This window comes from Ictidomys tridecemlineatus, chromosome 5, assembly GCF_052094955.1.
Source record: "Ictidomys tridecemlineatus isolate mIctTri1 chromosome 5, mIctTri1.hap1, whole genome shotgun sequence".
Taxonomy (NCBI): Eukaryota; Metazoa; Chordata; class Mammalia; order Rodentia; family Sciuridae; genus Ictidomys; species Ictidomys tridecemlineatus.
Genome location: NC_135481.1, coordinates 161,074,244 through 161,099,092, shown reverse-complemented (window position 1 = coordinate 161,099,092; position 24,849 = coordinate 161,074,244). Strand labels below are relative to the sequence as shown.

Genomic DNA, 24,849 nt, shown 5'->3' with positions numbered 1-24,849 from the left:
GTTATTAGAAACTCTTGGATGGGTTGAGCATGGTTACCAAAGCCAGCACATATTTGATTTGATCCTATGACTTCACAGGACCCTTTGAAGTCCTTCTCATGCCTGAGTGAGCAGCAGTTATCTTGAAGAATGCCCTGTCATCTGCTTTTCCAGACGTTTGTCTGTGGCTGACCCAGTCCAATCTGGTACACTCACCTGCACACAAGTCACCTCCACTGGAGACCCTCAGACATCTTCAACTCAGCCCATCCAAAAAGCAAATTCAAAATCTGTTCCAATCTTCCCAATTTTCCTCTTCCTGAATCCCACATCTCAGTAATTGGTACCATGGTGTACCCAGTGGGAAAAACTGCAAGCAGTAGGGCCATGCAGTTTTCTAAGAAGTGCTTTTGATTAATTAATTTATAAATTATTGAGATCTGAGTGCTCAATGAGACATATTTACTTTTATCTGTTTATTTATTTATTTTTAAAATTTTTCAAACTGGGATGTAGTTCAGTGGTAGAACACTTGCCTAGCATGCTTTAGGCCCCGAGTTTTATCCTCAACACCATAAAAAGAAAAATTTTAAAATAAATAGATTAATTAAATTTTCTCCTACTTCTATCAATTATCTTATAGAAACTGTAGTAGCCATTTGTTAGATTCAGTGGGTCCAGGTATTCAACTTAATGACAAAAGCTAGACTAGGTAAAGATGTTCCCTTATCAGTCTATCTTTGCCTAGTTTCTGCTTTCAAGACAAGTAAGCCATGAGGATTTCCAACATCTTTTTACTATAAGGAAGTCCTGAAAAGCATTTTTATTGCTAATAATATTTTCTTTCTCTGCAAACAAAAAATTTTTCCTAGGATCCATTGGTAATGAAATATCAAAAAGATAAGGAATGCACAAAGAGGCATGTGGTAAGAAATTAAGCTTCAAGGCAGAGGACTTATGAACAGATGAAATAAAAAGCCACAACAGGATGATGGAATTGCTCACCATACAGACTATCTCCTGTGTGTGAGCATCCCTAATTATTTTTTTAGAGAGAGAGAGAGATTTTTTTAATATTTATTTTTTAGTTTTCAGTGGATACAAGATCTTTATTTTATTTTTATGCTGAGGATCGAACCCTGCGCCCCACGCATGCCAGGCAAGCACACTACCGCTTGAGCCACATCCCTAGCCCCCCTAAAATTTTGAGAACGAAAATTAGAGATCAATTTTAGGTGTCTGTTCTTTTGTTCCCATAGGGGTGGAAAGAATGCTTTAGTAGCTCATGATGGTAATTTCCCCTTCATAACACCTTAATTTTTCCATGCTGTCACAGACTTCCTTGAAGTTAGTCTTCATCCAAGAACTATGATAGACAATCTAAGATTCCTGACTATGGACTATGATACCATCCATCCAGCTGTAAGATAGCAGGGTGATCTTAAAACACAGAAGAAAACATGCAGTATCTTTGTGAAGAGCATAATTGTTTCTCATACCCACCTTGGGCACCCTTTACATTAACATGCGTTACTTCAGCCTTGATGTTCCTAAAGATGAACATCTACTTTTTTGAAAAATCATCCTCCAGTGCAGTAATATCAGTACTTTGCACCAGTAGCTCTGAAGCTTCCCTGTGCATGAACATCAGCTGGAGGGCTGGTTAAAATATAGATTTCTAGATCTCGCCCCCAGAGTTTCTGATTCAATAAATCTTAAGTTCCACCTGAGAATCTGCATTTTTAACAAGTTTTCAGATGACAATGATGCTTTTGACCCAGAAACTATATATTTGAGAACATCTGCTTTTAGAATAACATTCTGTAGAGTTTTGCATGGGTGTGCATTTTTGTTTTTTCTACTTTCTCAAAACACTATTAGTAGGAGAACCCAGAGGAAAGAAGTAGACATATTTGAAGTCACTCCAAAACCCATGGGATGCTTTATTAAACAAACAAAAAACCTGTGGATTTTATTATCGAAAAATGAAGTGCTTCTCAGAAGGCAGGTATAATGATTACAACAAAAATAATTGTTATTAACTTCATCTCCCATAAAAGTTGAAATAGATAGTCTAGACTTCAAAATAGCTAACCATTTTCTTATAAGATGGCCTCTGAAGTATCTGAAGCTAGCCGTTACCAAGAACTGGTTATTCATGAGAAACTGTTGGTTTGCACATACATTTTTTATCAAAATAAGAACTTCAGTCATATTTGTGTGTTTTGTGAAGAACTCAACAGGGTAATCTGACACAGAGTGATGCAGTGGATAAAAACAGCATCCATTATGAAATTACCATCAAAGAGGCCCCTTAAAAGGAAATGGAGTTTTGCCCTCTGTGTGGTCTACTCCCGGGAAGAGAGGGGGTATTTTCTGGATTGGCATTTCTGAATGCACAGAACAATACCATCTGATGGATTGCTCTCTGTTTTGAAATGGTATTTGTATCGCCTTGGCTAGAAACCTTTTATTTCATTTTTGTCCTCTAACAAAGAAGTATGATGCTTGAAGAACTGTTTAAAAGGGTAGCAGCTCTGTGCCCACGCTCCATCAGTCTCCTAAATACTTCCAAATTTTGAATGGCATGGCTTCCCATTTCCATGGGCTATCATTTCTTTTTCTTATTTTTTTTTAACACACTGTCTTTTTTTTGGTGCCTAGTTTTCTTAGAGAGAAAGTTAAAAAAAACTCAGTAGAAATCTGCAGCTTAAATATAACTCAAGCAAGCACATTATATAGAATAATGTTGAGCTGCTGTGGATTTTATTAATATGTAATGGCACATTAGGTGCTTTCCAGACCAAAAGTATTTTCTGCTTGATTTTAATACAAATAATACCAAAATACTGGGTATGTATTTTATAATTTCTTAGTAAATTCCTCTCATGAAAAAAAGAAATCTTTCAAAGCATGGTGTTTCTCTTCACTGCCTAAAGTTGATTAATCACTCTAATTTTCAGAATAAAGTTTATATCCTTCAACTGAGTGTGTATGAATCAGTAATTTCCAGAAAAATCATATATATATATATATATATATATATAGAGAGAGAGAGAGAGAGAGAGAGAGGTGTACATCTGTATATATATATATGTATATATATATATTTAGACATATGTGTACATCTGTACCCATAATACATATTTACATATATGTATATATGGTGTATGTATATATGGTGTATGTATACATACATAATGTGTATATTGGAGATATGTATTATAAAGAATGACTCTAAGATTATGGAGTCTCACAAGTCTCATGATCTTCAGTCTGCAAGGTGGAGACCCAGGAGAACTATGGTGTAGCTCCATTCTGAATCCAAAGGTCTAAGAACCAGTAGAGCCAAAGATGTACTTCTATTCTGAATCCTTACAGGCTTGAGACCCAGAAAGAGCCAATGTTTCGATTTGATTCCAGGGTCAGGAAAAAACAGACATACAAGAATGAAAGCAGTCTAGCTGGAGGGTTTCCTTTTGCTTTATGTTCTATCCAGGTCTTCATCTGATTGTTTGAGGCTTGCCAACATTGGGAAGGCAATCCACATTATTCTGTCTATCTATTTAATGTTAATCTCCTCCAGAAACAACCTCAACCACACACCAAAATACTGTGTGAGTACCTTATAGTGCTCATAAAATTAATCATCATACCTGGTATATAGAAGGACCTTCAGTCAGAAACTATCACTTCAGCTGTACTTTCCCATACAACCCCTCTCTTCAGCCATTCAGAGCTAGTTGTATTTCCTTCAGAGCATCTTGACTGTCCACATCCAGGCCTTTGGACAGATGTTTTCTTTTATGCTTGAGTGTGATAACCCTGCCTTGATTTGAGGGTCCCAAGAAGAAAATTCTGAAACAAGGATTCAAATGGAAGTATTTTCTTTCAAAGGGAATCTCAGGAAACACCAGTAGGGGAGTGTGGAAGTGGGACCTGGAAGGAAATGAGAGCAATAGGTTACACTACAAACCAATTACCACGGCACATCTGGGGCTCAAGTCCAATGGGGAGAAGGGAGTTAAGGGAGATAGTATGGAACAAGCTTGGGATGTTTTTCAATGAACTTGAGAAGCAAAGGAGCTGGGATACTGATATGCAAATCCTGTCATTCATTTGTGAATGCTGAGCCCTGCAGGGTATTCATTTCCCTAATATTTCTTGAGTGGGCTCTAGCAACCAGAGGAAGCTCTCAAGCAGAGGACCCAGGAGCAGGAGGCTGGAAGTCAGGCTGTTATGCACTAAAGTATCAAGGAACAAGGGGACGTAGACAGGGGACCCACATTTTCTGGGCATATACTGTAGCCTTTCTTTTCTTCTAGCTAATTTGACCTCAATCTTTAAGACACAGATGAAACCTCACCTCTTCTGGAAAAGCCTTTATAGATTTTTGTCTCTATTTTAACTGCCTCTTATCTGTTTCCCAATAGAACTTCTGCTTTTCTGCATCAGAGAATCTGTTTCATCTGTTTCTTCCAGTTCTGACTATTGTTTTACTTTTCTTTACCACCCACTTTTTGAGGGTAGGGATTATTAACCTGTATTTTCAAGGCCCAGCACAGTTCGTACACATAGTAGAGCCCAATAAGTGATTAAATATAAAAAAATAGTAATAATGACACCATAATGGCAATAATCAGCATCTACTGAATGCTCATTCTGTGTAAATACTTTACACATGTCAGCAACTCTAAGAAGTCAGTACTTCTATCATCCCTATTTTTCAGATGAAGAAACTGAGGTGTATACTATTGTATGCTATTTGCCCAAGATTGCACAGCTAACGTGATTGGGCCATTCAGTAAAAATTATAAATAAAATGAATGACATTAGGTACTAAGGACTTATATTTATAAGGCATGTTCTCTATCTCCATAGAACTTATGATCTAGAGATGAGCATGTGGAAGACAGATATATTAACCAAGAAGTAGACCATGGGGTTTATAGTTATTATAGCTAATTTTAAGCACTTAATAATGTTTCAATAACTGTCCTAGTGTTTTACATGACATTACCTCATTTAGTCCTTATAACAATTCTAAGTAGAAGGCATTGTTATTATCCCACTTCACAGATGATGAACCTGATAACAGGAAAATTAGGTAATTTCTCCAAGATTGTATGCCAAGTGAATGGGTAGTTTGAGAACAATATGCAGACCTAAGCCCAAATATCCTTAACATTCGTACTCAGGAGGCAATAAAAATAAGGCAAAACAAAAAGAACACTATTCATTCAGACTTGGATTAAACAGATGCTGTAGAAAGCTTTGTAGACTTCCTCTCTGATTTAGCTGTGTCTTGTCTATTTCCAAGTACAAACCCTGCTTAATTCCATCAGAGACTTTAAGCTTGACCTTGAAGGATGCGGGTGAATAAAAGTGGAGAAGGGCATTCCCAGAAAGAGTAAGGCAGGCTTAGGAAGCTACAGGAGAATGCTAAGGTTAGGGTATGTTTTGTCTTCCAAAGGTCTGTGTGCTAGAAGCTTGGTCCCAGTGTAATGGTATAGAGGTGATAATTAGATCATGGAGGCACTACCGTAGGGAGGGAGTAATGTAGTTCTCTTAGGACGTGGTTAGCTTTCATGAGATTGGCTTGCTATAGGAGAGAGACCCTGGTCCCTCCCCATTCTTTTATGTTTCTCTCACCACATGAGGTCTTCCACATGCACTGCTCTTGTATGAGCTTCCACAACGATGCCCTCCGCCATGTTGGATGCAGCCAGAGGCCTTTACTGAAGGATGAAGAGATATACTTTTAGCCTATAAAACTGTGAGCTAAATAAATCCCTGTTATTCATAAAGAACCCAGTTTTAAACATTTTGTTGTAGCATCAAAAAAGGGACTAAGATAGGTACCTTGAGAGAACAGGGACGAGTAGTTGAACATTGCCATCTGTATGGGTGATGACACCGGTGTAACAAAAGTGAGGAAACCAAGAACTAAATAGCTTTGACCTTGAGTATTCCTCAATACTCAGGGAAGGGTCTAGACTTTTCTCATTAGGCAGACGGCAATTAATGTATGGCTATGAATCAGGTCAGACCTATATTTTAATAATGAGTTGGCAACCATATGTTAAAGGGGAGTAGGAAAGGGGAAGAAGAGAAGAGTAGTTAGGAAACTCTAAGATACCTAAGGCAAAGTGTACTTGGAGTCAGAATTAGAGTATAGTAATGTGAACAGAGAGGAACAGGAGCACAGGGCAGGACTTGGCACTGACTGATGTTTTAGTCCACTTGGGCTGCTCTAACAAAATTCCATACAGTGAACACCAGAAATTTATTTCTCACAGTTTTGGAGTCTGGAAATCCAAGATCAACATGAAAGCCCAATTCCTTATAGAAAGTGTCTTTGCCCCATCTCCCCACATGGCAGAAGAGGCCAGGGGACTCTCTTGCAGATGCTTTATAAGGGCACTAATCCCATTTGTGAGGGTGCCACCTTTATGATCAAACCACCTCCCAAGGACTCACTAATGCCATAGCCTTGGGGGTTAGGATTTCAGCACAGGAATTGTGGGGTTATAGATGTTAGACTGGTGCTGGATATGGAGGCCATTCAAGGTAAGATGTGGTAGTATGCCCTAAGTCCAAAAGAGCACGTGTCATCTACAACGCAGAGAAATCACACATCCTACCCTACTTAAAAGGGTCACACTGGAAGATAAGGGGACTTACATGGGAATGGTTCAACCACTAGGGGCACTTGAAAGCATAAATGTTTGGATTTACAAGTGTAGCAGAGTGGTGTTTTCATGGCGCCGTACAGGGATTTACCATGTGTCTGTGTTTAACATTCAACCAAATATTGATGTCTGCATTTCTCTGATACTTCAGATAAGAGTGCACGCCTTTAATAAAAGTAGAAAATGTGAAATTTAAAGTCCATAATTCACAGTTCTGGAGAATTAAAATGATTTAGGTGACCATGCATAATTTGTGTAAGTAAAATGAATTACTGAATATTACAACTTATTACAAATATGTAATAATTTTATAAAACATAAATGTAAACCCTGGGTGTTAAATAGTGCCTTAAATGTGTTCACTTTGTAACTCAACACAATGATATAATGCAACAAAAACGAGTGTCTTTTTACTGAGCTCTTTTTTAAAAAAAATATATTTTATTAGTCAAAGTGGAACATTCTGGGATTTTTAGCTCTTATATGAATCTCTCTTTATCTTCTCCTACTTTTATTAGATGATACCAATGAGGAAGAGGATGTTGACATGAAAGAAGATTCAGGTATTGAACTTTTGATTTTATTATTTGAGACGGGTTTTTCTTTATTTATACCCTATATTTTTTCAAAGAAAGACAAAATCAGCTTAATAAAAATAGACATGCATGCTCAATGTTGTAAAATAAGGAAGTAGTTGCACTAACTCTTAAGGCAAAAACTATGCTTAACATGATGTTATAGTTTATTATAGCATTGTATAATAAATCACCCCCAAAACTTAGTGCTTAGAACAACCACTTATGCTCATATATTTTGTGCATGAGGAATTCAGACAACATAGCAGAGATAACCCAATCATCCTGTTCCATGAAGTCTGGGGCTCACAAGAGTCTCCAGAGCTGGAGGCTGGAATCATCTGAAAATTCACTCATTTACTTACCTGGCTGGCAACTGATTCTAGCTCTCAGCTGAAACTTAAATTGGAAAATTTTTCTGAAATACTTGTACATGGATGGCCTCTTTATGTGGCCTGGACTTCCTGACAGCATGATGGCCAGTGGCACTTCTCTTGAAAAGGTGAGCGAGCCAGGGAGAAGCTTTACCCTTCCTGAGATCCAGGGTCACAAGTCCCATTGAATCACTTCCACTGAACTATACTCTTTGGAATAGTCCTCCCAGCTTCAGGATAGAAATATAGGTTTAATCTCTTGATGGTGAGTGGTTCTGCAGAGCAGGTAAAACCTAAAATGTTGCTGTGGCCATCTTCGGAAAATACAATTTCTATATATGGCATGTTGTTCTCATTATCTGAAATTAAGATGCATGCCAAGTCCTTAAGTGTCTATGAGGGAAATCTAGTAGATAAAAGCATGTGTTCTTGCCTAAGGTAGACACTTAATATGTCCTTACTAATGAGTACAATGAATACATAGATCAATAGCCCTGTATTCAATTCTAGCTACACCACTTATTGACCTTCAGCAAGTGTCTTTTTCTATAAACTTCATTTTATGCTTCTCACCAGATTGCTTCTTTTAAGGGAATAAATGAGGTAACATACCTCAAATGTTCCTCATAGTGCTTGGGCCACAGTAATGATTCAATACATTCTTGCTCTCTTTTATTCTCTCTGTCTCTCATTTCTAACAGATATTGGAAAGGCATAGCACTTAATTCTATGTTCAAGATTCCCATGCTCTCCATTTCAGCAACTGCACTGCTCTCGCCATGAAATTGGGCCAGGTTTCAAAATTAAAATAGGTGTCTTGGCGGTTCTAATTTTGTGTTACCCCCTATTTGTTGCCAGAACCCCCTACAAATGACTGACAATCTCAATTTGAGCAGCTCTGTTAATAGGAGGCTCTTCAAATTCTGCTGCAATAGATTTCGTTTGGTTAAAATGGGCGTCCTGCTTATTCAGTTAAACTTCTCTCTCTTCCCTGACCACTGACTATCTTCCTGGGGAAATAACATCAGTTCCCTTTCTTCATGAAAGTTCACTGGAACAATGATCATAGCTTCTATCTACTCTTCCCCAGTCCAGACATGTCTGATTTTTGAAAGGTCCTCTTGATCTCCCCAAAAGCAATGGATCAAGAGGGCATGAGAAGTTGTGGGAGGATCTGAAAGTCAGAAGCAGGAATGAAGAGGGTGGTAGCATCTGTTGGTGCCCTACCTATGTCCCCTCAGCATTCATTATTGTTTTATGATATTAGCTTTCTAAAGAATTCTATTGCCTCCTTGCTAAAGACTTTGCTGTGGTCACGAAGGCAAACTCAAGGTACCAAGTAGTTAATTTCTCTGGACTAGCACTCCAATCAGTGCTGAAGAAGAATTGGTTAATCACCCACCATTCCTGTAGGCTACATCAGCGGCAAGTTATATTCCATTACCACCCAGTGCAAATAAGCCGTGAGCCTCAGATCTGAGCTTCATGTACAGTTTTAGATTTTCTCGTGGTCACGTTAAAGAAATAAAATGAAATGAAATCAGTTTTAAAAATATTTTGTATAACATCCCAAATAATGCCATTTTGACATAATCAATATAGAAATTAGATTAATTACATATTTTACCTTTTTCAAAACTAAATCTTTGACACTGCTAATTTTTAGACATTGGTGTGTATCTTACATTCACATTGCAATTCAGACTAGCTACCTTTCAACTCTCATCCATGATATGTGACTAGTGGGCTGTGGTATTGGACATCATGATTTTATACCATCATTCAGAGGTCTCTAAGAGATTTGAGCCCCGGATGCCCACAGTGCAGATTTACTCATTAACACACATGGTATCAACTGTCTTCTTTTTCCTATCTCACCTTTCTGGTGCTTCCTGGAATAATGTCTCAAATTAACTACTCAAACCCTTGCCTCAGTGTTTCCTTCTGAGAAGATTAGATTTATTACAAGGATTCTACTTGATTTTTTAAAAACATAAAGCCCAAGACAAATTTTCTACTAAAAGTTTCAATTTCTAGACCCATGAAGAATGTCTTATTTTTTAAAGAACAATATTTTCTCAAAAAATACATTGTTGAGAAGAGGTTTTAAATGGCCACCCTGCTGTGGATTAACTTCCACAAATTGAATGTTAATCTCTGCTATTCTCATTTATCTTGCTTCTATAAAATGTCCTTGAAAGTGTTGTCTGTGGGGGTATAGCCCTTTTGTTCAGCCAATATAAGAACCTTATCTTGCCATGGATCATTTGCCTAAGTGCCCTAAGTACGTATTTTTAGGCAAAGGGAGTTGACTTCTTAATGAGATTTAGATATCTATCCAAACCACTGAGTGATTTTAAGGAAATCATTATTAATGCTAATGCAGAGTATACAGGGTTGGAGTCAGCATTTGAGGTCTAGGGCATTAATTGGATCATCATTTCTGATTTTAGTCCCACCAGATTTCCTGGGACTCTTATCTCCTGCAGCTGAACACAGCTGTTAAAGTCACACTCGAAGGCCCAAGGATGCTAAGCCACTCAGGCAGAGTGGGCTTGGGGAGCTACTCTCCATTTCCTAATATCTGAGTGCTGAAATCACAGGGGATTTGTGTGCTGGATGGTTCCCTGGCGTGCCAGCTGGCCCTGACAGACGTTGGTGTGCAGGCTGGCTTTATTCACAATAGAGCGTGTTTGTCCCCAGGAAGCGTCTGAATCAGTGTCTCAAGACCAATAGCTGCTGCCTTTCCTCTGTCCTGCATCACCTTTTCTAATACAAATCAAAAAGCTGGAGGGATTTTTAAGAATGCAATTCACACAAGAGAAGGACTACTTGAGTGAATCAACCTGCCAACAAAGGCTGTTGAATGATAGTGAATAGCAAATTAAATACCGAAAAACCAGTGGTGTTCTAGTAAAATGATAGAGTAGAGGAGCCCCCGTGTAAAGAGTTTACAGATTTCTGTGGTGTGAATACACCTGCCATGTTTCGTTTGTTTTGGGTTTTTTTTTTTTTTTCAAACTATCCAACATGAAGCCAATGAGCGTGAGAGTTCAGAAGAGATGGTGCAATTAATTGGTGTGAGCTGGGCCAGTTTTTAATCAAGCATCCACTTGTGCCAATCACTTGTCATGCATGGACTCATTTCATATGTACAACATTATGAGGTAGGAAATGTTATTATCAAGGCTTAAGAGGGATTAGTTCTTGGTTAGATAACACAGCCAGAATACAAATCCAGATTGGCTTGACCCCAGGGCCCAGGTTTGTAGCTTTCTTTCTCCTATGTCCAGACTCTTATAGTATATAGAGGTAGGAACATCTCAGATATCTGTGTCGGACAAGGTCTTTCTTTATGGTGAAGCGCCTATGAGAAATGGAAAAAAAAAATTGACTAGCTTAAATTCCCAGAATTCCTTTAATGTCCTTTAATCATCATCTTTAATCTTAGCGTGGTAACTATTTCCCCATGTCCTTTTATTTCCATGGCCATGCACTGTTGAAATTGGCCCCAGTCTGAGCCAGCAGGGATAGAAAATCAGCAAGCACCAATGGCAACTCAATCACAGCAGTGCCAGGTGCACAGCTGAGTTCCCCAGAGGGCAAAGTCATGCTCATGGCAAAGCTCCAGGTTTCAACAGAGACAACCTAGAAAACACAGCACATTGTCAAGGAGAAGCCTGGGGATACTTCTAAGGAGAAACTCCCCTGGAGTTTCCTGCTGAGCTACAAGTAGAAACCTGGGGACAGAAGCATGTGTATCAGTGGCTTTCATTTGAATGCTGTAGAACACTTTAATCATGGGTAACGTGAAATGATAGAATATCCACATCATGAACAACTTCATAACTAATGTGCATCCACATCTACTGACTACTCAAGGAGAACCCTACAACTTTTTTCAAAAACAAGATGTTGCAGGCTGGGGATACAGCTCAGTTGGTAGAGTGCTTGCCTTGCATGTACAAAGCCCTGGGTTTAATCCCCAGCACCACCAAAAAAAAAAAAAAAAAAAAAAAGCCAGAGATGTTGTAGTTGTTTTTAATTTTTTTTGTTTTTAGTTGTTGATGGACCTTTATTTTATTTATTTGTATGTGGTGCTGAGAATCGAACCCAGGGCCTCTCACATGCTAGGCAAGCACTCTACCACTGAGCCCCCAACCCCAGCCCCAAGATGTTGTAGTTTAAGAACACTTAAATATTTTAAAATGTGGGCAGTTGTCTTTCTAAATCTCACCCACTCCCCAAAAATTCTCCCTCAGGTGGAAAACCAAGAATTAGGAATTTAAGACTTCCTGGTTTGGAATTGGATTTCCAGCACTGGAAACTGTCCTGTTGGTCCCAGTTGCAGATGACACACTTCAGGGGCACAAAAGGATTAGAATCTTCTCCCAGTGAGATTGCAAAAGTCGCCTTGCCCATTTTATGAATCTCTTTGAGCCAGTATTTGTGCTCAGTGAGCTGTTCCAAGTATCTCATTTCTTTTTTTGCTGAACCCATTCCAAAGGTCAACACACATCTCACACCTGGTGACAGAAGTTGGGAGGGGAGGGCTGCTAATGTAGTCATTGGCAAAATTTTTCACCCTGGCCATAGTAATGACCTTTGATGTGATTGACTCGCAACCCAGAAAAAGTGAGCCTAGTGCCCGAAACCTTTGTAGTCTATAACACTGAAGATTTTTAACAACACATCTATCAAATGTGGGGTTTTTAAGTTGTTCTGTTCCTTTTTTAATAAATGGGAAAAGAAAAACAAATTGCCATAGCTCTGTAGTATAATTTTGGAATCCTGGCACAAGGCAATAGCTGCCAAGAGAGTGAAAGTTAGACATGGGCCCCATTATATATTGACTTTAAAAAAAGGCCTGAGTGAGGCAAATATAAAATAGACCTTAAAATAAATTTCTTATGGTACTGCTAGGCACCACGGATATAAGAGGAATTGGAAAGTCAAGTGCCCTGGTCTCATGGAACTCACATTCTTGGGGACTAGGGCGGGGAGCGCAAAACATAAAGAAAAAAAAAACAAAAGAACAAGATAATTTCAGATATAACTGATGTGTTTGGAAGAGACCTCCCTTGTGAGAGCCCCCTTAGATTAGGTGGTCAGAGAAGGCCTCTCTAGGGAGCTGAATTTGATCTGAGATTCAAAGAGTAAATACAGGGCAGACATATACATATATGTGTTCCAGGGGTGGATGGGGGAAGCAACAGCAGATGCAAAGACCCTGAGGCAGGAACTAGCTTTGCCGTGACCGAGGAACACAAAGAACAAGTGAGAAACAAGGCTAAGAAGGTAGATGAAGCCCAAATGAAGTACAGGACTAGGCCATAGAGTTAGATTAGGATCTTATTCTAAATAACGGTATTTTTAAACAGGCAAGCGATATGACCTGCCTTGTTTTCCAAGATCGCACTGGCTGATGTGTGGAAAAACAGATGAGAGGAAGTAAAGAGTAGAAGCAGAGAGATTAGAAGGCTATAAATTAGAATTTAGAAGATTACTGTAACCCAAGCAAAAGCTGCTGCTGTTTTGAGCGACTGTGATTACAACTGATGAGCAGAGCAGATAAATCTGGGATATATTGCAGAGCAGAGCTGATAGGACTTGGGATTGCTTGGAATGGAAAAGTAAAGCAAGAGAAATATTGAGGATGGCATCTCAGGTTTGGGGTTTAGCTCCTGGGTGGGTAGCACATAACACCCATCCCTGAGCTGTGCAGTACTGGGTAGAGGAGAGGTTTCTAGAACCCCCAGTGTATGGCTCTGGCTCACGTTAAGCCAGATGGGAGTTGAGTGAAGGGAAATCATCAGGGCTGAGAGGAGTGGAGCACACTTCAGCCCCAGCCATGAAGGGACAATAGGGAGTGGGTAGCGAGAGGACCCAAGAGACAGAGAGGGCCCTGTGGAGAAGACCAATTGACAGGGACTTTAACCTTAGACTAAGGAACACAACCATCCTGAGAAGACTACCAGGATTCTAGGAAGCAAACACCCTGGCTTCCCCTGAGCTGCAGGAAGCCAAAGAACCAGGAAGCTCCCAGCTAAAGACATAAACCCAGAGCTCAGTAGAACCCCCAGGGCTGGACGCGTAAAGCAATGCTGAGCAGAGCACACTGTATCAGAAGGGATGAATTTGGAGACACGTTCCTAAAAGTATCTTCAGAATTTAATTTATTAGCCTCCTTGGACAGATTTAGCAAAACACCGAGGGAAATGGGAAGCACAGTAGTTTAATTGGGGACATGTGGAAGTTGTTTAGAATCTGGATTACTAAAGAAGCAATAGAGTTTCAGGCCCCACCTCACCCCTCAAACACGAGATGACATTGCACTTCATCTCGCCCTACTTTGAGGACTACGATGAAATGGTCAATGACCACTGTCAATCCATGAAGTTTTATTCTCTTAGAGAAAAACAATGTATATGATTTAAGGTTCCCTTATAGAAAAAAAAATGAAATTGAACAAAGCACTTGTCTGTAGTTCATGTGTGTGAGTCACTAATGGTGTCTACAAAAGAAAAAAAAATTGTTTTAGCTAAAAACCTTAAAGTTTAAGTCTACGTAGGTTGGAGAATCAGGAGTCCTCGCCAAAATTTAGCTCAGCTGTGATGACAGATGAATCTGCAATTAAGATTCAGTGTGTGTGGGTTTACTAAAAAGAAAACATCTTTAAACTTCAACACAATTTTGAACCCTACTGGTAAATATTTAAATAAGAATGTATGAAATCTTTGTACTTCCAGAGGGGGTAGAGCCAAAAGGTCTCTCTCCACCCCACAAGAAGAGCAAAGCAAAGAAGCTAGAAGGTTCAAAAGACTCTAGTGAAGGTAAGTCCTGTTCTTCCTTCCTTCAGAAAATTATACTATGAAAATAAACTTGTATTTAATTTTAAATTTTGTGTAGTTCAGATATTCTTAACGGTTCAAAAAATTACAGAGCAATTCTATTATTCTTTCCTTATATATTTACTATCCTTTGCATGTAAGGTTGGAAAATCAGATTTGGATGTTTTTGCTAAGGTAAAAACCAAATTTTATGTTTTGGGGGGTTTTTATTTTGTTTTGTACTGGAGATTTTAACCCAGGGGCACTTTACCGCCGAACTACAATCCCCAGCCCTTTTTGGTTTTTATTTTGATAAAGGATTTCACTGAGTTGCTTAGGGCCTTGCTAAGTTGCTGAGGCAAGCCTTCAACTTGCAATCCTCCTGCCTCAGCATCCCAAGCCACTGAGATTATAGGCATATGCCACCATACCTGGCATAAAAAACAAATTTTAAAACTTCATTTTCTCAGTATTAAGTACTTTCCATCTCTGGAAATTGAAAATTGTGGGAAGTGCTCACAAGTTACATGTTCTGAAACTCTGTAAAGGTGAAGGTCAAGATTGACACAGGAAGATCTGTGCTGTAGCAGTTGGCTTATTGGCATAATTTGTTTATCTCATGAATAACACTCAGTCTTTCCAGAATCAAACCTCAGCTGTGAATGCTGGAAATGTTTTGTCTTTAATGTTCTCTTTTATTTTCTAGAAGCCAATGTATCTTTATATTCTTGCACTTGAATGGGCAGGTCCAATTTTGCTCAGTTTTGTAAAGAAATGATGCTCCCCTTTCTAGCACTGGTACAATATCCAAGTCATTCAAATGTTCTTTTAAAAAAATGTGAACAGGGTATTTTTTTTTTCAAGTGAAGATCAAACCTAAGCATATTCATAAACTTCTAAAAAGGAACATACCTATTATGTCTTCTACTTTCTTGCCTGGAGTTTCATTTCTTTGGTGAAATGAAGAGTATAGTATTGCTGATAGAGTCAATTCTGCCCTTGAGGGAAGAAGATGCTAAGATGAAAGCAAAAGTGCAAATATTTATTGGGGATTATGCTTTTGAAGAATAAAGGCAGAGGAATAAGGGAGGGAGCAGGAGAAGGAAAAAGAGAGAAAGCAAGAAGAAAGATGAATTAGGAATATCCTCAGTCAGCAGTGCCATTTGAGAAAGTCTGGGGAGGCCCAGCACAAGGACTGATCGTTAGAGGAGTCTCGTATTAAGCAGGAAAGACTGGGCTCTAATATCCCACTGTCCCATGCTCAGTCACTGGTTGCAAACTGCACAGGGGGAAAATGGCCTTGGCATGAACCCATGTTCATGTTTTGGATCCCTAAAGTGTGGCTGCCGGATGATGTCAGCTTATTTCTCTCCCAGCAGCAGGTTGTTGCTTGAACAGAGATTCTGAGCGGCACAAACCATCACTATACAGCATCCTGGATAGTGTTGTGGGCCCAGGTGATCCGTGATGACATTGCTCTCACCCTCCTCTGGGTCACGACCAACTGAGAAGGCAAAGCTTTAAGAAAAGTGAAAATCAAGATATTAGCTTTATTCCTAATGCAGTTAAACTGGAGCCTCTGATCACCCTGCCCCATACAGGCTTCCTTGCCAGAGAGATCTTACCTTTTATTTTTTTCATGAGCAAGTGTGTAGGTGTCCTCAGCTGACTGGACAGAGTCTGCCCTGGTGAGCTCATTATATAAAGAACAAATCAGGACATCCCTTCCCTGCAGGCAGGTGGGACTGAGAGAGAAAAGATGAGGCTGTTCCTTCTGAGCTCACTAGAAATGAGGAGAGGTGAAGAAGGACATAAAGACATAGCCGTGGATGTTCTCTCCCTTTCCTGCAAAAATAGCAAGGGATGAACATTCCCTACTAATGGTAGAGAATGGAAATAATATGCATAAAATGCCCAGCATAGAGGTCTGTCATTCTGTTACTGGTTAATATTCTTAGTACTCTCATAATCAGGTCAATGAAATGTGCTTAAATGTTTAGAAACATTTAGTTTAAAAAAAAAAAAACACTTAGTACCATGGAGAAGGCCAGAAACTCTACCTGACCCCAGATACTAAGCTTTGTTAATAACTGATGGGGAGAAGAACCAGGGTGTCAGTCTCACTGAAATTAGGTCATTCAGTGGACAGTCTCTGAAGATCATGCTTAGGAATTGAGTTAGGAGCAAAACAATTGCTTTTTCTTTAGAGAAGAACTCACTGAATGTTTCCCATCCAGAGCATGTTCTGTCTATGTGGAAGATTGTTTTCCAGAGCTTGAGTGTGTTGTTGTTACTGAGTCCCAAAACGTGTGTAATAAAAGGTAGCAGTTGCGATGCCTTTAATTAAGAAGGGATTCGTCCAAGTTGCTCCTTGCAAAAATGTGTGAAAGCTTCTTTCACTTCATAAATAAATGGCTTTGTTGAGGAACATCATCCGCTAATCCTAATATGACTCAGTGATACAGCTTCCCTTCCACCAAATATGTGATCTTGGAATCCTCTCTGAGTCATTAAGTCTAAGATGAACATGTGATAACTGTGGATTGCTTCCAGGGACACTCTGACTGTCACATCATGGTGAAATGTAAACGTTAGTCATTCTCCAAAAACACGGGAATTGTGCTTTTGTTCCTAAAACAGCTTCAAAGCCAAATTAAAAAAAAAAAAAGTAGAAATCACTGGGGAAGGAAGAAGGAAAAGCATGATGTGACAGGCAGTGGCAGATGATTCCATGATTCGGTGCTTTTTATCTAACAGTGTTTCTATTTTGACAAAATAACCTATGTGCCTGAATTCACACATTATACTGTTGCATACCTTTCATTTCCTGTCATAATACAGAGCCACAATCATTCTTTCCCACTTAGTATGCAAATGGAATAGTGTATCCCTGGGTGGAGAGGCACATTTTAATGTGGATCATGACCCTTCTTTCTAGATCTTCCTCCCATTTTATAGTTATTGGTCATTTCTAGCTCGTTCTCTCTCTCTCTCTCTCTCTCTCTCTCTCTCTCTCTCTCTCTCTCTCTCTCTCTCTCTCTCTGTCTCTCTCTCCCCCCCTTCCTCCCTCCCTCTCTTTAGATCCCTCCATTTAACACCGCCCACTTTTTCCCATCTTCCTTCTCTCTTCCCTTGGAGTCCCCTCCCCTGTTTCCACCCTCACAGAGACTACTGATTGCCTCAGTTTACCTTGAAACACACATTCTCAGAAAGGATCATAGAAATAAACTCACCGAGATTCCCTAGCATGTATAATCATGACAGCTACATTTAGACCCAGAAATAAAATTTGGAGACCATATGGCCAAATTTTCTCATTCTACAGAATTTTGTAAAAGTACAAGCTGCAAATGGCTCTTTAACATACCCAAGTACATTCAGTGTTAATATAGCAATCTCTCTCTCTCTCTCTCTCTCTCTCTCTCTCTCTCTCTCTCTCTCTCTCTCTCTCTCTCTTTAAAGAAATGACACAGCCTTTGCAATCTTCTTCCCTTTCTCCTTTCTGGAAATTAGAACAAATTTTTTAAAGGATGAAATGTTGCCAACATTATAGCTATAATTGAAGGATTATTGCTTCAGAAAATATTTTTTACACTATTGAACATCAAAACTACAAATATAACAATTCTAAATCTATTTTTTATACTGTGGACTTTTATATAGTTTTCTTTTTATTATTTTGACTGAAATCTTGTGGACCACAGTGCACTTTGATTTAACATGCCACTATACAATATTAATAATGCAATTATTAGTAATTTTATACCACAGATTGCTTGTTTGGCATCAGATATAAGTGATAATTCTATGAACCTAACAAGTCATAAACAAAATTATTTGAAAAAAATTGAATTAATGATAGTTGTATTACTTCCAATTCTCAACAATTTAAACCAATTTCTTCTTAAAAAAATTAAAAGAATGTCAAATATTGTTTAGCCATATATAAGAATGACTTGATGATTTTTGCTGGTAAATGGATAGATCTGGAGACTATCATGCTAAGTGAAATAAGGCAAATCCCCCAAAACAAAAGGTCATATGTTCTCTCTGATATGCAGATGCTAACACACAATAGTGAGGGGCAGGTAGAAGTTCAGTGGATAAACCAGGCACGGTGGCCCACACCTATAATCCCAGCAGCTCAGGAGGCTGAGACAGGAGGATGGTGAGTTTAAAGCCAGCACTAAGCAACTCAGTGCAATCCTGTCTCTAAATAAAATACAAAATAGGGCTCGGATGTGGCTCAGTGGTTGAATGCCCCTGAGTTCAATCCCTGATACCAAAGGGGAAAAAAAAGTTCAGTGGATTAGACAAAGGAGAATAAAGAAAGGGGCACAGGGGATGGGAATAGGAAAGACAGTGGAATGAATCTGACATAACTTTCCTCTGTTCATATTTGAAAACACCACAGTGAAACTCCACCTCATGTACAACCAAAAAATGAGATCCTAATTAGAATAAATTATACTCCATGTATGTATAATATGTCAAAATACACTCTACTTTCATGTATATCTAAAAATAACAAATAAAAGATAAATGAATGTCATTATAGTAAACTTGGCACCTTTAATAAAATATGATTTTCATATAGCTCCATGATTCAGAAATAAATCTAGTAGTTCCTTTAATAAAAGTCTCTCAGGCTTTATTGAAAATGTTATTTTCCAGTTTTAATTTTCATTCTAAAGGATCATGTCTAGGTAAAAAATTCAAAGTGGAAGATAATTTTCTTGCAACATTTTGAAGATATTTTCCCATACTCTTACAAATTCTGTAGTTGCTGAGAAGTTCTCTCTCAGTTTCATTGTGGCTTCATTTTAGTTATCTTTTCCTTCTGGCTGTTTTGACAATTTTCTCTATCTTTTGTATTCCATGGTTTCATTATGATGAGGTGGTATGAATTTATTTTTATTTATATTCTTAGTATTGTCTGTACTTCCTGGATCTGGAAATGAGTGTCTTTCGTTAGTTTTGTTAGCTCACTAAATATTGCTTCTCTATGACTTTCTATTCTCTCTCTTTAGCTCACATTGCATTCTGTCTCTCTTCTCATTTTTATTTCTCATGATTTCGTTTTAAATTTCTCATTTTATTTGCAAATTTTCTGTTCCACTCTATTTAATCCAATGTTTAACTCTTCACTGAATTTTTAACTTCCATTATTATCATCTTCCTACATTTATAAATTTTATTTGGTTCCTTTTCAAATATACCTGGCCATTCTTTTACTTAATTAACATATAAGTATCTTTTAAAATAATCTATATTTTTAAAAATAATATAGTAAAGTCAAACTTATGGTTGTTCCTTTTGTATATTGTCTGTTCAATTGTCATTTTACTTAGACTTTTTATCTGTGAAGACATTTTGAAGTTGGTTTAAGAACTCATTTATTTACATTGATTTTTCTGAAATGCCTAAAGATACTACCAATTTAGAGATACTTTCAATACATATTTGGCTTAGAGTTTTTGTTTTGTTTTGTAATGGTTCTTAAACCCATTTTAGTATATATGTAAAACTGGGAAATCTTAATAGAGATGTTTTTCTTCCTTTTATCTTTCTGTAACAAATTCTAAAGTTGACATAGGAAAATTCCCTCTGTATTCATAACCCCAGAACTGGCCTCTCTAGATCTCATATATATATGGCTCACTCCAACTCTATCTAGTGGTTCTCAAAAAGTATCCTTGAATCTGTATTATCAGCATCACTGGGAATTTGTTAGAAATATCTAGGATTCATCCCAAACTGTATCAGAAACCTCAGGTGCAGTCCAGTAATCTATATTAGTAATAGCTCTCCAGGTGATTCAGATGCATGCTCAAGTTTGATAGCCTCTGTTCTTAAATATAGACATCTGGGATTGGCAGATGCCTAAAAGTGAACACTATCTTCTATCATTGTTTACAATTCTTATTTCAGACTCTTTCAGAATTTTGGTTTCTAGAGATTTCCCTTACATAAGCACCAGCTCAGCCATGTATTCAAGATTCAGTTATATAAATATATAAAGAGAGATATAGATAGCACATGTCTACAAATATACACACATACTTTATATATATATGTGTGTGTGTGTGTGTGTGTGTGTGTGTGTTTGTGTGTGTATACACAAAAAACATATGTATGTAACACATAGTTTGGATATGTGTATATATAGATATACACACACACTTATATATTTTAAAGCAAAAACATATTTCAATTAAAAACTAGTCAGACTTTATGCTGTTAAGTTTAGTGGCATGTTTAGAATAATAATTTTCTCCATGCATACATCTCCACTGTTTTCGGTGGCTTTTGGTAATGAATGTTGCATTTCCATCATACTTTTATAGAAAGCACTAGCATTTTGACTCTTGCTCTACAATTACCTTTGCATAGCATATTCAAGAAGCATGCATGGGATGCTCAGTCTTCAGGAAACCACACCTTGCAATGCTAAATCAAGAAGCCTGATACTATGCTTAAAAATATTGATGATCCCTTTTGTCAGATGAAATTATATGTGGAATATTTCGGAAACTAGAAATCACTAAGCTAGTGTAAAGCTTCTAATGTTAGTATTAGAATTATTATTAATTTTTTTATTAAAGTAAATTGTTCTGAATACATGAACCATTTGTGGAATGTCCCTCGTATTTCCTGAGAAGCAGGATTTTTTCTCTACCCTATTATTTTCTCTGCATATTGAAGTATCATGTGACAGGCTGTTTTGTGAGTGACTGGACAGAAGGGACATTCTATCTTTCAGAATGCCATGCAGCAGTTCATGCATTATATTCATAAGCATGATCTTTAATTTAATTTTTTTGACAAGTGCAGTGAAGGGTAAAATCAGGCAGTCATAATTCTGACTTTGCCATCACTCAGACGAGCTTAGTGATTGACCAGCTTTTAAAGAAAAAAAAAAAGCAGGAATGAGGAAGAGCAGCTCTTTCATAAAGAAAAGCTTTGTTTTATCCTCTAGATCTCAAAATACCAAGCAAAATGTAAATTTCTGTGGCGAGAATCAGAATTCAATAAACGCCTATGCCACCATCTTGCTTTAATTATGCTCTTTTTATTCTGCTTGATGCAGAGCCATTCTGAGCTAGCCTCTGTCACAAATTAGTAGAAGGACCCAACAACCTATTTCATTTACTCATTAAACACTGCAGAATCAGCTCTAGGACTTCAAATGGAACTTAGAGAACGTGACTTTTTAGCATTTTCCATAGCAAGAAGAGTTAAACCTACCTGGGCAAAGTAACCACGGGTCCGGTTTGAACAGGAACCATTCCAGTTTATACCTGTTGTCATTGTCACTTATTAGCAATGCTCCATTTCCCTCTCGGAGGTGTCCTAGTTTAGAAGATAACATTCCTGTATCCCTCTGTCCATATAAAGCTCAGCAAGAGTGAGTGTTGGCAGAGAGAAGCCTTGATTGTCCACATTCTGCTTCCTACTTGGGCAGTTTTTTTCTAGCCCAGGACTCATTTTCTCATACACTAAATAGTAGGGAAAAAAAAACCCTACTGTGTGGGACAGTAGGGAGATTTTTTTGAAGATGCTATAAAGAAACCACCTGGCACATTAGCAGATGAGAAGAGCCAGCAGATCAAAGTATAATGACTCTGAAACAGGAAAACTTTCTTTTTGCCAAAATCTCATTCATTTTGTGAATCAATGATTAAAATTCCTGTTAATATGGATGAAATATTTTGGAAGTAGAGATAAGGTTCGGAGTACATTGACTCCGTGTAATATTTTAGTAGGTTTTTCTCATTTTTTTTCTTTTAATTTACTCAGAACACTCTGCCTACCTCCCTTCCCAGAGTTTCCCCCACCAACTGCATTAATTCCTGCCCCAAGCGGACTTTCTCCCAGTCTAGCCTCTCCTTCCTGAACTCTGTTCTCCTTATCTTTGAGTTCAGCTTCAAAAGAAACTACTCTATTCCCAACATTTACACAACTACACACCTCAATCTTTCCTCAACCTGTACTAACTACCTCTAAAACTTTCTGTAGGGCTCCAGCTTAGACAGGGGAATGAGCGAGGAAAGTATTATTGGCTATCAAGTCAGATTTTGCCACTAAGACATTCATTGTCTGGCTCCCATGGTCCCTTCAGATCTACTTCTGTAAGATACTAGGGGCAAGGATCTCACCTATATTCTGAGAATGGGCTTTAAAGACTATAGGCTTAGTCCCTACAGTCTTATTCCTCTGCCTGAGCATTTCCCAAAATGTGACTGATGGAACCATAAAAGGGATACCCTAAAGCCCTTCTAGTATATCTTCAAAATCAAAATGATTTTTGTGTGGAGCTGTGTTCCCAAGTCTCCATTCACCTGGAACATGGTGTGGAGGGGACCCACTGGTATTGTGCAAGTGATGGTACTGCAGAGGTACCCCACAGCGTCCTTCCTCTACCCACATCACACAGCTTGTCACCACCCAGTTTCTCCAGGCAGTCTTCCAAATAGTTTTGTTAAACACTATTGTAATTCCCTTTTTCTGCAATTTTACTTTCCTAGGTTTCAATTAGTGGCTAACCATGGTTGAAAATATTCAATGGAAAATTTCATAAATAAGTAATTCATAAGTTTTAAATAACTTTTACCACAGCATATCATTATAATTACTCTTATTACTAGTATTATTTTTAATCTCTTACTCTGCCTAACTTATGTATTATGCCTTACCATAGGTACAAAGCTATGTTATGAACTATATGGAATTTTCCAAAATGAGAAGGGCTGAACCTATATGGTAGAGGAAAAAGGGAAAAAGTATATATATATGTATTTCTCTGATATCCAAAGTTTCAGACATCCACTGGGGGTCTTGGATCAGATGTCCCATGAATAAAAGAGGACTATTCTATTTTACAAGAGATACATTGCTGTAAGCACTGAAGAAACACAAACATGCAGACACACACACACACACACACACACACACACACACACAAATACCCATATGCTTTCTTGGGGTTTATATGTTAGAGTATGTATATGAGGATGTTAACTGATTCATAAAAATATGCAAGTCAAATGTTGCATTATTTTTCTGTTGCTGCCTGATAATATATCATAAAACTTAGAAGCTTAAAACAATAATAAACATTTATTATCTCAGAATTTCCATTCATCGAGAATTTGAGGATAGCTATCTTGATGGTTTTAGGTCAGACAATTCCATGCTAATGTATGACATTCTAGGTCATAAAAGACAGTGTGGCCACAGCTGTGTTCTCTCTTCAGTCATAGGCTTTGGGGTGAGGATGTCTGAGGACCCTTTAATAGCCCTATAGAGATATCCACATGGCAAGCCACTAAGGCCTCCTATTAACAACCAACATCAGTTTGCAAGTCATTTCAGTGAGCCAGCGTGGAATCAGATCTTCCAGTCCCAGACAAACCTTCAAATGACCATAGACCTGTCCGACATCTTTACTGCAACTTCATGAGTGACCCCAAGCCAAGTGCCATGGGAGGAAAATTAAGCAAGAGATAAACACTACGTATGTATTTAGTAGGCTTTTCATCACTTTGACCAAAATACCCAACAAAACTTAGAGGAGGAAAAGTTTATTTGGCTCTTGGTTTCAGAGGTTTAGTTCACTGTTCCGGGCCGAAGGTAAGGCAAAACATCATGATGGAAGTGGGTTGGAAGAGTGCTGCTCCACTTTTGGCAGCTAGGGATCAGATTTTAAAAAAGGTGGGAAGGGACTATGGGGAAAATGAACCCTTCCAGCACATGACCTACCTCCTCTAGCCATGCCACACCTGCCAATAGCTACCACCCAGCCCATTCCAACTGGGACTGATTAGGTTACAACTGCTAACAATCCAAACATTTCACCTCAGAACATTCCTGCATTAACACAGAAGCTTTGTGGGGACACCTGGTATCCAAAACATAGAACCAAGTGTGTATGTGTTTGTGGGACTAAAAGGAGAGGGAGAATTAGGAGACAGGCCAGGGTTTCAAATATGTCAGAACTCACTGATTATTGAGTTGGTACATGAGAAGAGACCCAAAGAACATAAAAAGTAAGCAAGCAAGAAGCTCTCTGGAGAAAAAAATATGGCAGTAAAGGAAATTAAAGTCTAAATGAGGGACATAAGAAGCAAAATTTTAGTGCAACAGCAGCAGTCTGAGCAAGGGAGAGAGTGACTGGAGAGGGTCACTGCCATCAGGTCCCACAGAAGAGTGGGTCCCACATGTGAATGTGCATCAGAGTCACCTGAAGATGCATTAATTCCATTCCCAAAGTCTCTGACTCAGTAGGTTTGAGAGGTCCAAGAATTTGCCTTTCTAATGAACCTCCTGGTAATGATGATGTTGTGGGCTGGGATGTCTATTTTGAGAATCAGCATTTGGGGTATCATGGGCTGCTGTA

General features: G+C 38.4%; 1 protein-coding gene across 8 annotated transcripts in view; it reads left to right on the top strand.

Moving 5' to 3' along the window:
• The window catches only part of Macrod2 (mono-ADP ribosylhydrolase 2), a 1,956,002-nt gene that overhangs the window by 1,762,148 nt on the left and 169,005 nt on the right, over positions 1-24,849 (top strand). For all 8 annotated transcript variants that reach the window (XM_078051387.1, XM_078051384.1, XM_040275965.2 and 5 more), the window contains 2 exons: positions 7,190-7,234; positions 14,370-14,453. In XM_078051387.1, coding sequence (XP_077907513.1) covers positions 7,190-7,234; positions 14,370-14,453 — 129 coding nt within the window. The remainder of the gene's footprint in view (positions 1-7,189; positions 7,235-14,369; positions 14,454-24,849) is intronic.